The sequence below is a fragment of the Protopterus annectens genome, chromosome 2.part2, assembly GCF_019279795.1.
Source record: "Protopterus annectens isolate FY-2018-M chromosome 2.part2, PAN1.0, whole genome shotgun sequence".
Lineage (NCBI taxonomy): Eukaryota > Metazoa > Chordata > Ceratodontiformes > Protopteridae > Protopterus > Protopterus annectens.
Window position 1 is genome coordinate 481620127 of NC_056730.1, and position 13813 is coordinate 481633939.

General features: G+C 40.8%; 1 protein-coding gene across 1 annotated transcript in view; it reads left to right on the forward strand.

The window, feature by feature from the left end:
• The window catches only part of IQGAP2 (IQ motif containing GTPase activating protein 2), a gene marked incomplete in the record, with an annotated part of 4327392 nt that overhangs the window by 1827416 nt on the left and 2486163 nt on the right, over positions 1-13813 (forward strand). Inside the window, 1 exon segment of the mRNA XM_044063965.1 lies at positions 716-829. Within this exon segment, the coding sequence (XP_043919900.1) occupies positions 716-829 (114 nt within the window).

The window sequence follows — 13813 nt, forward strand, 5'->3', positions numbered from 1 at the left end:
CAAAGCCCCAAGGTTGAAGACAAATGAAGTACAACTACTCAGATGGAACGTTTATTACTGTTTGTAACTGTTTTTCAGGGAGGGGCTTACATGCTTGCAGGACAACCTAAGTCTCATTTTTAACCACCCAATGTCTTCTCTGTCATCAGGAATAACTATCCCCTCTGACACAAATCCATCCATTTTTACCTCATACTTTTGGTCTACTTCTCTCAAAACGTTTGGTTTTCTGGCAAATCATTGAAGATTAAAGTCAGAAAATAATGACAAGACATTTAAGTTTCAGACTTTCTACCCATTCAGAAAATTCATGTTAATGCAAAACATGTTATCGATTTTCTATGTGTATAAGAGCAGTATTTAAAATTGTACCTATTTTTGGGCATTTGTACCCCAATTATTTATGACTTTGTCCAGATTTCTTACTCTAGGAAGTTGAAAGGTATGTTAATGAGAGTGATAAAAAATGAAAATGAATAGAGAAGACGTGTGTGGTATATGATTTTTATCATAAATTTAAGTCTGTAGTAGAGAACTCATTATTAGTTTAATGCTACTAAAATTAGACACTGTTGTTTTTCCCCATCTTTATTCAGTCTGTACCAGCACATTACACTTGCTGAGCTTTAAAGAAGTATAATAAGGTATTTTGTCATGATGTTTTTGTTATAGGTAATATTACTAAATCAGAATGTGTTTGCTTAATATCTTTTAGAGGAAGAAATAAGCAATATGCGCAAAGAGTTGGAAAAGTATGGAATTCAGATGCCATCTTTCAGCAAAATTGGCGGCATACTAGCTAATGAGCTCTCTGTGGATGAAGCAGCGTGTAAGTAGCAAACTTCCTACATGCATTTTCTTTTATAATTTCTGTGACTTTCAACCAATCAAATTCATATTTGCTTCAGTCATTTAACCCTCCATAAGTCTTCCCACTACCTTTTCTGGTACCCCCTCTGTTTTTTTCATTTGTTTGATGTTACCTTTCATTTACTTGGAGAAAGTCACCTTTTCTTTGGAACACACTCATGCTGTGAATGGCTGCCTAAAGCTGGACTGGCATGCAGAAGAAGACGTTAGTTGTAAATTGTATATGAATAATGATTTGTGACTGCAGTGTGTATCAGGTAGGGAAATGTGGCAATGCTCAATTCCCTTTTATCCTTTGATTTTGTGTTCTTCTTTGGTGTCAAGAGTTGTGAATTCATTTGGTTTACTTTTTCTTCTAGGTTGCTGGACACCATCTCTTGCACTGAGAGTGCAAATTCATTTGTGTGCTGCTAATCATTCATGATGTTATTCTCAACCAGAAACTTCACTTCTTTATGTACCACCTTTCCTAGATTTTCCATTTTTATTCTTTTTTGATATCCATGCAATACTCACTAACCAGTTAATAGATTAATCCAAAATCAATAACTTTTCTCGCTTTTTTGCTGAATTCTTAGTTTTCATGTTGCTCAGTCCGCTACCATCTCAAGACTCCTGGCCATAGTCACATTTTTCCTCATGTCATGCAACTTGCTGTGTGTGTGTGTGTTTGGGAGGTTTGCAGCATTTTTCTTCGTAAAAACTGTGTTAACGTTGCAGTGCTGAGGCTCAGTTCATATTGGCTGATTAGTAGTTCATGGTGTTAGCATCAAGCTACTGCTATGCAGTGACGTGCAGTTCTTCATTCCAGTGATTCTTTTACGTAATAAATGTAAGTCTCCCAGCATGTCTAGAAGTTTTCCTTTTGTCTCGCTCGGTGTCTTTGCATGTAATTTTAAGAGGTCTGTCTTCTCAAACTAATACGAGATAGGACTTCCTGCTCTGGAGGTAGGACCACTAGCAGATCAAACTTTCACATGCAGTTTGGAGCACCCTCCCCTCCCCCCCCCTTTTTTTTTTGTTTTTACTTTACACTGGTCTCATGTCACACTTTGCAGTCATCTTTTGTCATATGCTCTCTTTCTTTTTTCTATATTTTTTTTTTTGAGGGGGGGGGGCATTATCACCAGAAAATAAATTGTATTTTTGTGCTCTTGTCCAAATGTAACTTTTTTTTTTCTTTTTCTTCCTTGCAGTAGTTTCTGTCAGGAGAAATTCATTTTAAGTTTTTGCTATCAGAAAGTATTTTTATCTTCTTTTTAGATCACATCGTTGGACCTGGCATGGACCATTCTCTTACATTATCAAAATCCATGTTTAACGCATGTGCCTGAAGTGCTGCTTTTTTTGTTAACCAAGATGCAGAGTCTATGCTTAGTTTGTATTGGGGAACCCCCAGTGCTTCCTCAAGTACTTTTAGTGTTAAAGTCAACTTGGTGACTTGTAAGAGACATTTAAAGTTTTCAGATACAGTTATTACTGTATGCTTTAGTGGATAGCCAAGTTTGATACTCACTCTGGTGAACAATCAGGTTTTTTCTTTAATACGAGTTCATAACCCTATTCAGGTTTCATTTTAGAAAAAGGAGTCTGTACCACCTTCCCTTTCTATGATTAAAGTTTAATCTCCTCTTCAATAAAAGGTTATGCTTGTTGTTACTACTGTCACTGCAGTACCGGAATCAGTTACTGGATGATCTTTTTTTCAAACACCTTTATTAAATTATCGTGCAAGATATAGAAAAATGTACATTAACAGAAGAGAAAACAAACCATGTTAACAGTTTATCTGGTGGTGTCCTTTTCATTGTTCCTCAACAAATGTGGTAGGGGTCTGTTCCTCAGATCCAGCTCTGTTGGATCCTTTAAACTTTGGATCCAACTCTCAAGCTCCTCCCTCTATCCACAATGCCCTAGTCTATCCTCAATACCCCAGATCTCATTTGGCGCCATCATGCTTCGACATAGGGTCCTTCTTTAGAGTGCTTTGTCAAATTTCTTTTGTAAGTGATATTTTATTGTCTTACTCTTTCCCTTTTTGTGTACCTCTCTCTTAGGATTCCAGTTTTCCTTTCAGACTAGTTACTATATTTTTTATTATAGTATATTCTTCTCATTGCCATCATTGGTTATCTTCCTTTCCTACCCCTTCTACCTGCATTTACAAGGGTAATCCTTAATTACCATTGCCTATGATTTTCTTATTTCTCTTTTCTTTTCCTCCTCCTCTATCTATCTATATATATATATATATATATATATATATATATATATATATATATATGTGTGTATGTGTGTGTGTATCTATGTATATATTTCTTAAAAATAGTCTTACTCTCTGATAATTTATTTCTGCCTGTATCATACCTGTCTTAAACTGTCATGGCTGACAAGCAGGCTTTAAAAATTCACTTCTTGTGGGCATAAAATCCCTAACTCGGATGCCCCCAAGGAATGCGTTTATTGTCTTGGGCAGATCATTTAAACACTAACTGATATGTGCAACTTTTAGTACTAGGGCATTAGCAGATAGACGCAGCAAACTGATAGTGAAGGGACTTTGTCCTCCTTTGACAGTATCTTCAGGGGGTTCAACCCCCATTAAAAGCTCTAAAACTCCTTCGGAATGTAGAAAGCGCTGTCTGTCGAAGTCCCTCAGGGCTTCCTTGGAACCTTCTCCAAAAGTTGCAAAAATTTCAGATCAGACATCCTCAAGCATGAAGGTATACTCCTTGGATCCAAAATCTTCAAATCCTAAATCTTCATATCTGAGCGTTAGTTCAGCAAGCCCCACAGCTCAGTTTTTGCCCTCTGATCTGAAACCCAGTACTTCACATACTCCAAGATCTCGCTGTCCAGAATTCATTTTGGATCCAGTCTCCCCTGGGCTCCATTCCCCTCCCCCCTTTTAACAAAATCCCAAAAAGTACTTTAGGCCTCAGTCTACCACATCCTCCAGGTCCTTCAGAAGTCGTTCTAAAGTGGATGTGGATAGGATGATGCGAAAATTTCTCTGAGCTGAGATCCAGAAGAGGATTATCTCAGCTCCATCCCTTATTGGATCCGTAAGTCTTCAGACCACTACTCACACAGTACTATTTCCTCCTCAGATCCGACCTTCAGTTTCAGAGCCCAAGGATTTGACAGCTTCAAGAGGTCTGGAATCAGATCTAAAGAGAATTGTTTCCTCGACTCTGACAGCATCCCTGGCCAGTACCACTCCTGTTCCTTCAGATTGGAACAGATCTTGGAGCCAAAGCATCAACTTTGGATCTGTAGGGTCGGGAACTACTCTGATGTCATCAGATCCATCCGTGCCCTTTGGAGCCGCAGCACTGGACAGCTCTGGTCCAGTCCTGTCCTCCAGGCACAGATCCAGTTGGAGTCATGATCTACCCATACTGGAAGTCTCAACTCTGGTGTGCGTGGCCACGGCTTCCTCGAGTCCATCTGCCTTCGAGATTGTGGAAAGGGCATTTTCCTCTTTCTAGGGATCCGGTTTCTCATCCATTAGATCCACTTCCTATTTGGTTCCAAGCTCTGATTCCATCAGGCCTGTTCCACAGCTAGTTTCCAGTCTGTCCCCATAGAGGAACTCCCCCTCTCTTCTGATACCTCCCATGAATACCCCCCCCCCAAGCAGGTCCATTGGAAGAAGATGTGCAAGAGGAGGCACATAGATTCCTCATTGGAATCTCTCACTGAAAATACTGATTTCGAGGAAGGAGAAGGGTTCCCCAGATCACCACCTGATGTCTCCTTTGGAGATGTATTAGAGATCCTTAGGTGGTTGGTCTTACGATAATCCTTCGCCAGAGGAATCAGTATTTTTGGAAGCTTTTGGTTCTGGCCTATCTATGTCTTGGGTGACTACCCCGGCAGATGAGTTCATTGATTTAGTCTGTTGTTGGGCATGGAGGGAGATGAATTCCATTGATACCTGTAACACATTGACCTGACAAATTCCTAGCTCCCCGTAAGTTAAGCCCCCTGGAGCAAAGGAGTCCCAGTAGATACTATGGTGATGGCAGCGGCCACTAAAAAAGTGCAAGCAGAAGAGAGCTCCTCTGTCCACCCGCCAGAGACTGTAGGGCCCTGGACAGATTCAGAAAGTGATTCTCTGCCTTGGGGTCCCTTAACCATTTGGCATGCTTTACAAGGCTAAAGAGAGATTTGACCAAAGAACTGTCAAATTCTGAGTCAATATCTGCAGAGGATTTTAAAAGATCTTCTTCTCAGCTGGCCACTCTTATCAGTTTCCAGTACGTCCATGAGGTTGATCTCGCAAGCAGGTGAGGGCACCTCATGGGCAGCCGGTTCAGGCATTGCTGTAAGGAGGCATGCCTGGATGCGACTTTGTGAAGCCTTTCAAGACATCTTTGTCAATGCTCCCTTTGAAGGAACATCCTTGTTTGGTCTGTCTGTGAAAGAAACTCTTACCAGCAACAAACAAGAAGGAAAGACCCTGTCTGCCATCGAAATCAAGTTTTCTACCCCTCAGCGAACATTCTCTACAAGTCAAGAGAGGTGGTAAAAAATGTGGTTTCATAAACCTCAGGGTTCTCAACAAGATCTGTACAGAGACAACTCCTTCAGAGGCAAAGGAGGCAATTCTAATGTCAGCCAGCACCCTAGAGGCAGAGGAGACCTGCAAAATCAGAGTTTCTGTGATTCTTTTCAGGATAAGACCCTATCAGTGCTTCTGAAGTACTGCCCAACTGCCCACCACTGAAGGCAGTTGGGGGACAATTGTCCTTACACCCAAATGCCTGAGCTACCAAGACAAAAGATACTTGAGTGCTAAAAGTAATATCCAGAGGTTACATCATACCATTTTCCCATCCCTCAATCTGCATAAGGAAAAAAGCTTCCCATTGTTCCACCCAGTCAGAGGAAGGCAGCAGCCCAAGTAATTCAAAAGCTGCTAGACAAAAGTCATCCAGGAGATCTCACCAGACCAAGTAGGATTCAGAACTTGCATTTCTTTTTAGTGCCCAAAAAGACAGAGGACCTGAGACCAATTTTGGATCTGAGCAAACTGAAACGGTACATGAAAAAGTAATTTCCCAATGGTCATGGTCCAATCCATTCTGCCATTTCTTCGCAATGCTGATTGGATGTGCTGTGTAGATATTCAGGATGCATACTATTGTATCAAAATAAACAGGTGCTTCATAGGTTCATAGGTTCATACTAGGCTATCTGCCCAAGGGCATTTATAAGCCTAGCCCATAGTTATGTGGCCCATCCATTGGTCAAGATTCCTCTTGAACAAGACCAGAGAGGTGCTCTAGTCTCTGGGTGATGAATCTGTCCCTCCAGGTTTAAGTCTCCTTGTGGTTCTGAGGGATCTAGATTTTTGAGGTGAAGCATATTCATCAAATCTCTCTGAGCAAGCGGTATGAGACTGAATAGAGCTGGAGTTCTTTCAGAGACCCTTTATCCTTTTGGTGAGGAACTTTTGGGGCCTTTCAAGCTGCAGCAGGTGTCTGGTCAGATACATTGGGCATTGTACTCAATCATAGGTCTAATGAGTGATGAGTACAGGGGGACGATGACCTCCCTTGATCTAGATGTGAATCCCTTCATGATCAGGTGGGCGATATAGAAGGTTTTCCTAACTACTTTAGCAACATGAGTGTCATCAACCTGGGTCCCCAGATCTCTGATGACTTTTCTGTGCTCAGTGGATTGCCACCTATATGGTAGCTATTTTCCCAAAGGGTATGACTATGCATTTTTTGGCACCAGTTATCCATTTCTGTGAGGCCCTTATGGAGGATATCTGTGTCAGATGTGTCATCTGCAAACTTTGTCAGCCATAACCCTCCTGTGTTTGCTTGTACTTCAGAAAAGTAGATGCCGAACAAGAGTGGACCCAGGACTGAGCCCTGTGGGACACCACTTGTGACAGGCTTTGAGTCTGACATGGCTCCAGCAACTCTGACCCTGTGGGTTCTGTCACTTAGCCAGTTTGCAACCCATCTTGTGATGCTCATCAATGGCCTTGGTGATGCAGATAAGGCTTGTCAAGCTAATGGGGCTGTAATTTCCAGGGTCTGTAGTGGGACCACAGTCTGAGGTGAGGCTAAGATTAAACAGCTGTCCTAACTGTGGGTTTAATTCCTCATTGAGTTCATGTCCCATGGATGCTGTGTTTTTGCCTTAGTGAGGGCAGTTCTCACCTGAGATGTTTGGGGGCTACAATCCTCTGGAATAGATATCTCTCCTTTTGGGGGAGGTTTGCACTGAACCTGTCAGCCAGTATGTTGGCAATGTGTGTAGGTTCAGTAATTTTCACATCATTTTGAACTAATTCTGAGCATATCTGGGAGTTTCCTCCTAGGTTTCTAACATAGCTAAAGAAGGCCTTATGATTCTCTTTAGAGTCCTTTTTCTCTCAAAATTTGCCTTGGATGATTTTATGAGAGCTCTTAGTTTTTACTTATAATGATCAAAGGTGTCTTGCCTTTCAAGGATTTTGCTCTATCTTGTAGTAGCTTCCTCCTTTTGTTGTAGAGCTTGTTTATGGCTGGGGTCCACCAGACTGGACGCTTGCCTTTGGTACAGAGAGTCTTAGTTTTGTTTGGGATTGCCTGATCCATGCAGTCCTGTAGGTGCTGGTAGAAGACATTTGTAAGTGATTCAGCGGTTTGAGTAATGTTTACCACTGGCTCAGGGGCCTTAAAGGAGACCACACTAGTTTTTAGAAGTGTGAAATCTTTTCACTGTGGTCTTTTTGTTTCAGGTGGATGAGGACCTCCAGCGAGATTAGTTTATGATCTGATCTCACCAGTGAGGGGTATACTTCGGTGTTGAACATTTTGATCCCATGTTCGTGATGATGAGATCAAGTATGTTTTCTCCTCTTGTGGGGATGGTGATTAGTTGTTCCATGGCATTTGAGTTTATGAACTCCAGGAATCTTTGGGTTAGAGTGTTCGGGCTTGAGTAGTGTTCCCAGTCTATATTAGGGTAGTTAAAGTCACCTAGTATGATGGTGTTTGGAGATACATTTATCCCCTGCAATGTTTTCAGGAAGGCCATGTGAGGTTCCTGAGTTTGAGAGGGTGGCCTGTAACATGCTACAAATTGCAGAGCAGTCTTGCCTATGGTTAATTGCACCTGGATGGTCTCCGATGCATCATGCGTTGCCACCAACCTTGAGGTGTGGGTGTCCTTTATGAATATGGACACCCCCCCTCCTTTCTTGGTGTTGTCTGGATTTTGGGGCCGGAACGCATGATATGAGGTGAAACCTGTTAGTGCTGGGGTGCTCTCAGGAGCCTTGAACCAGGTTTCTGTCACAGCACAGACATCGATGCTCCTGAAGATATTTATGCGTTTGGCTAGGAACCAGTCATTACCAATTCAGAACCCTGCCCTCTGGACTCGCCACAGCCCCCAAAGTGTTTACCAAATGTACGGCTGTAGTGGCAGTTCACTTGCAACTAAAAGGATTCCGGGTGTTTCCATATCTAGACGATTGGCTCCTCATTGCCCCTTCCATGCATCTCCAACAATCCAGGAACTATTTGCTCCAGATTTGTTGCTCACTGGGAATAACAGTCCATTATGCCGTGTCAAATCTTACACCGGTACAGAGCCTGGAGTTAATTGGTGCACATCTGAACACAACAAAACAAATTGCATTCTTACCAATTCATTGCATAGACTCACTCAGATCTCAGGTTCGTCAGATTCTTTCTCATCTGTTTCCTCCAGCCAGATTCATTCTTCAAGTACTAGGGTTTATGGCAGCAGCAGTAATAGTACTAGCTTCAGCACAATACTGTATGCATACTGTTCAATGGACTCTAGCTGTTCAATGGACTGTTCTTCGAAAACCCCTATCTTTTCCAGTCAAGCTTACATCCATTGGTGGATCCAGTGGGAAGACATTTATCTCGTCCAACCTTTTGTTCTACTGCCCCCATTGCCCATGATGATTACAGATGCCTCCCAATTGGGGTGGAGGGGGCTTTTCTTGAGAAGGACCCATCCAAGGCATGTGGTCCCCTCAAGAGATCAGGTTGCATATGAATGTCCTGGAGATGAGAACAATCCTATTAGCTTTGCAGGCATTTCAAGATGCTCTTCCTCTAAGGACTATTGGGATCCAGACCAACAACACGTCTGTAGTCTGGTATATCAACAAACAAGGGGGATCCCAGCTTTACCATCTCTGCAGAGAGGCTATGAGATTGAGACAGTCTGCGATCTCCACCAGCCACTTTCTAGTTCCAATGCACATTCCAGGAAAATTTAACATACCAGCAGACAAACTAAGAAGGTCCATTCTGATGCCTCATGTGTGGTCTCTCAACCAATCAGTGGTGCAGGAAATTTTCCGTCTTTGGGGCCAACCATGCTGAACCTCTTTGGATCCCCCACAACAAGTGCAGCTGGTAATTTCCCTTACCCCCCTCAGGGGAGTAACCGATAGATGTTCTAGTCCATTTTTGGCCATCCGGTCTCCTTTACACTTATTCCCCACTTCCTTTGATCCCCAAATTTCTACAGAAAGCAATTTGGTTGAAGAGCTCGATCATCCTCACTGCCCCTATTGACGTAAACAGGTGTAGCTCCCCTTCCTTTGGCCTCATCTTCTTCATCCACCCTGGATCTCCTGTCACACCCATCCGGAATAAGTCATCCCAATATCCCAGCCCTCAAACTAACTGCATGGTTTCTTCAGTTCCAGTAATTGTCAGAGAGCACAGGCTTTCTTTGGCTTTCTTCCCCAGTGGTGTACCATTCTGTTATCCTTGCAGAAAGACTCCACCAAGAAGGTTTGCAAGAGCAAGTAGAAAACATTTCCCTTGTGGGCATTGAGAAATAATGTTGACCCTTTTTCTGTCCCTGTCTTTGCTGTCCTTGATTTTCTGGCTGCACTATTCAAAGAAGGTGCTAGTTTTTCTACGATTAAACTACAATTGGCAGCCATTTTAATTTTCATATAGGAAATAAAAATTCTTTGGACCCTTTCAAGTTATGTAAAGCCTTTCTGAAAGGCACCTTTCTTAGACCTCCAGTAAAGGATCCTTCATCTCCCTGGGATCTGACTGTGGTGCTACAAGGTCTGCATCAGAATCCCTTTGAAGCTTCAGCAAAAAAAAAATTAAATTCCTATCATGGAAAACATCCCTTTTAATAGCTATCACTTCTACAAAAAGAATTTCTGAACTCCAGGCTTCTTTAATCAAAGACTCCATACAATGTTTTTCATAATTCTGAATTTAACATTAACCAATTCATTCATTTACTGTTTTTCTTTCCAAAATTTTCAAGCAAAGGAGAATACATGCTACACCTCCTAGAATGTTGCACAGGCAATTACATTTTATCTATACAGAACAAAACAAATTAGAAAATCAAATCAGCTATTTTTATCCTTTTCATCAAATCACCTGGGTTATCCAGTTTCTAAAGTTACATTGGCTAAATAGACAACTGATTGCTTTTTTTGGACCTGTTCTCAATGAGACATTTCCTCACCAAGACTGCCTAAAGCCCACTCAACTAAATCCATGGCCACTTTGTCTGTTTTTTTGGTCAAGAACATCTATTGATGATACTTGCACAGGAGCCACATGGTCCAGTGCTCATACCATTGTTACTCATTACAAATAGGATCTGATATCCAGGAGTAGAGCTGCCTTTAGCTCAGCGGTTCTCCAGAATATCCTTCCATGAGGGCCACTCAAGATTAACATAGCTTGGGGACTCGGTCCATTTTTGAGGAAGAATGAAGAAGACAATATGAGGTGTAAAAGTTATGTACTCACCATAACTAGGCATCTGTATTGTCCATTTTTCGTTCTTCCTCAATTTCACCCTTTTCCATCCCCTTCCTAAAATCTTCTGGAGGAACCAGTTGGACTGATTATTGGAACTTACATTTCTGGGTTTAAGCCTTATTCTTTGAGCTATCCCTTTTCCTTATCTTAACTCGATCTGAGGTATTGAGGATGGTATAGGGTATTATGGGTAAAGGGAGGCACTCGAGAGTTGGATCCAAAGTCTAAAGTTTGCAGCCGAATTGGATCTGAGGATTAGATCAGTAACCCCTTTGTTGAAGAAGAATGAAAATGGATAATACAGATGTCTAGTTATGGTGAGTACATAACTTTTAATTTAATTTATATACATTATACATTACATACATTATACATCACATATCTTTTCTTTCCTTGTAATTATCATCAGTCCAGCATCTTAAAATCTACCAAGTCATTATACTCCAAAAAGATATGTTCCCAGTTACCCCTTTCTTCCTCATCATACTGTGCCAACATTTGCTGTCTACCGGAGGAATAATTCTTTGAAGTCTTCAGGCATAAAAGTACCTATGGAAACACTTCAAAGCAAAGGCCCTTAAACTTTAGCACTTCGTGGCATACTTGAGAGCCATACATATGTCTTTCCCATTGTTCTCTCTTCCCAATGTTTAACCTCCTTTGATTCTTGTAGTCATCATTCAGTATTTTATATGCCCTAGTAATTATCCCTTTAACAGGAGCTTCTGTTGTAGAATCAACTTAATTTCTATCAGAGGAGGTCTTTCATTTAAAATTCCCCTATCCTTTTCTGTTTCCCTGTACACTGATATCAACCCATTGTAGGGAAAAGGCATTTTCTAGCATGCAGTCCAAATGTCGTCGTGGTCTCATACCATTCTATTGCTTTTCCCCCGCTAGTTATTATTTCTACTACCTTGGTTCCTTTTCCAGTTTTCTCTAGTAAATTTCAGCCCCCAGTGAACATTTGCTAAAGGAAAAAAAGCTAATATCTTTGCAGATGTAAGAAGCTTGGCATTTTGCATGACTCATCATTTTGTCTTATTTTTCTAGCCTATTTACTTACAGAAAATGCTTGCTTGTAGTTTAAGCCAGTGGCATTAATGTAGACATTCACCCTGGTAAAAATAAGAGAAAATGTTTAGGTTCTACCTGTAAACAATGCACTTTCACACCTCACCCCAAACCCAGCAGCCCAAGATAACATCATATTAACATTAAACTTATTTTTGTCAAGTCTGTCTTCTCTTGTGATACTGTCAAGCTTACATTTCTTACAGCTAAAAAAGTAGTTGCTTACTTAGATATCTTTAACACACAAAGCAGTCACTGGAGACCCCCCCACATTTAAAATATCCCTGACTACACACTACACAAAATTGCTTTGCTGCGTATAATGTGCAGTTTATATCATGAAATGTTTTATACAAATACTAAGAGTATAATTATTTACTTGGTTACCCCCCCCCCCCTTAGTGTCCTCTTAAATAGTAATGACATAAAGTGGGGCTATAGAGTACACATGGAAGTTTACAAAAATCCAGTTTTTCAGTGTTGTTGGTCTTCCTGTTCATCTCCTTCTCCTAACATCAGACTTGCATTCAAGTCCAAGGTACTCATGATTTTTCTATTAAACTCCTTTGCTTTTTTCTGTCTGTCAAGCATTTTCCTTTGGATCATTGGAAGAGATTTTCTCTGGCAAAGTTTCTATATGTGCTTTTTTGTCCGATGGATGAGAAGCAGAATTCCCTTCTGTTTGCTGACTTACTTTCTGTTGGGTAAACCTTTTTGAAGCAGAACAGGCTAAGGAGTAAATGTCTTTGAACCTCCTGGCAAGAATATTCTGGAGACAGCTGGATACAGCAGCTTCAATCTCACACCCACCTCTCAACATTTTCTGATTGCTGGATACATTTTCTTCTCTTCTGCCTGGCATACTGTGGATAATCATTTTCCACAAACACCCTGCTTTCTCCAAGTTTTAATAATTTTCCCTTCTGTCACAGGTTTGTCAGGATCATCTCTTCCTGCTGGTATGATTACATCTTTAATGATACAGGTCTTCACTGCTTTCTCATGGATCATACAGTCAGTGTGTCCTTCCAATTAACAAATTGTGCTGTGGGATACCAGTTCAGTTGCTTATTTGTGCTTTCATAAAATTAATAGTCTGTTCCTTCTAGTTTCTCTGGTACAGCAGAAAATCTTAGGTTTGCTTTGCATGCTTTGTTTTCTGACTACCATTTTTTAAAAGACTCTTCTTGAGAGGCCTCATAATCTCTTTTATTTCATCTTCTGATTTTTGCATTTTTATCATTTCATCTGAATAGCTAGTTAAACTTGCTTCTTACCTTTCCAGCCTTTTATTATGAGTTGATATACTCTTTCAGTATTTAATTTTAATCATCTGTGAGTACATTTAATTATTTTTCATGTAAATTACTGGAAGCCATCTCTTATATTAAAGCTGAAAATTGAACTGCTTTTTTCTTAGCTGCAGGATTCTTCACAGCCAGTGTTTTCTATTCACTTTTTCTGGTTGATTTTCTTTAAGGTTTTCTCTTGCATCCAGGCAGTGTACTTACTAGCCAGTAACTGAATTTAGCTCAAGCTGACATCATCACTGGCTGTTATTTTTCAGTTTCTTTTTTTCACACTGGGAGAGCTGAAATTAAGCTGTGTGTAGCCATCTAGAAAGCCTGTTGCTAAATCTTCTTAAAGCCATTCTCTTCCTAATGTGTTAAAATAAACTTGTGTTGATTCTAATGAAGTTATGAAAATGCCAACAACTGCAGTTGAATCTTGTAGTTCTGAAGTTAATGTGAGTTTTTTTTTCTCAGATTGTAGACTTCTGACTGGATGAGACCCTATGTCCCTATCCTCTTAAAGTCTTCCTTTTACTGAGTGTGATAAGTTGACAAAGGTGATGTTGGAAGCTGAAGTTAAACATGTTAGGGGCACGTCTATCATCCATTGTGTTTACCTCTTACTGCTTTATTTTTTTGGCAGGTTTTATCATCAACTTCAGTATTTCCAGTGCCATTACCTTTGATGCCCATCTTGCCTCTTCTAATGCTGGTTTTGATGCCAGTATTCCACTGTTGAGCATACCCTTTCCTGTCTGGTTTTACTGGCTTCAGCAA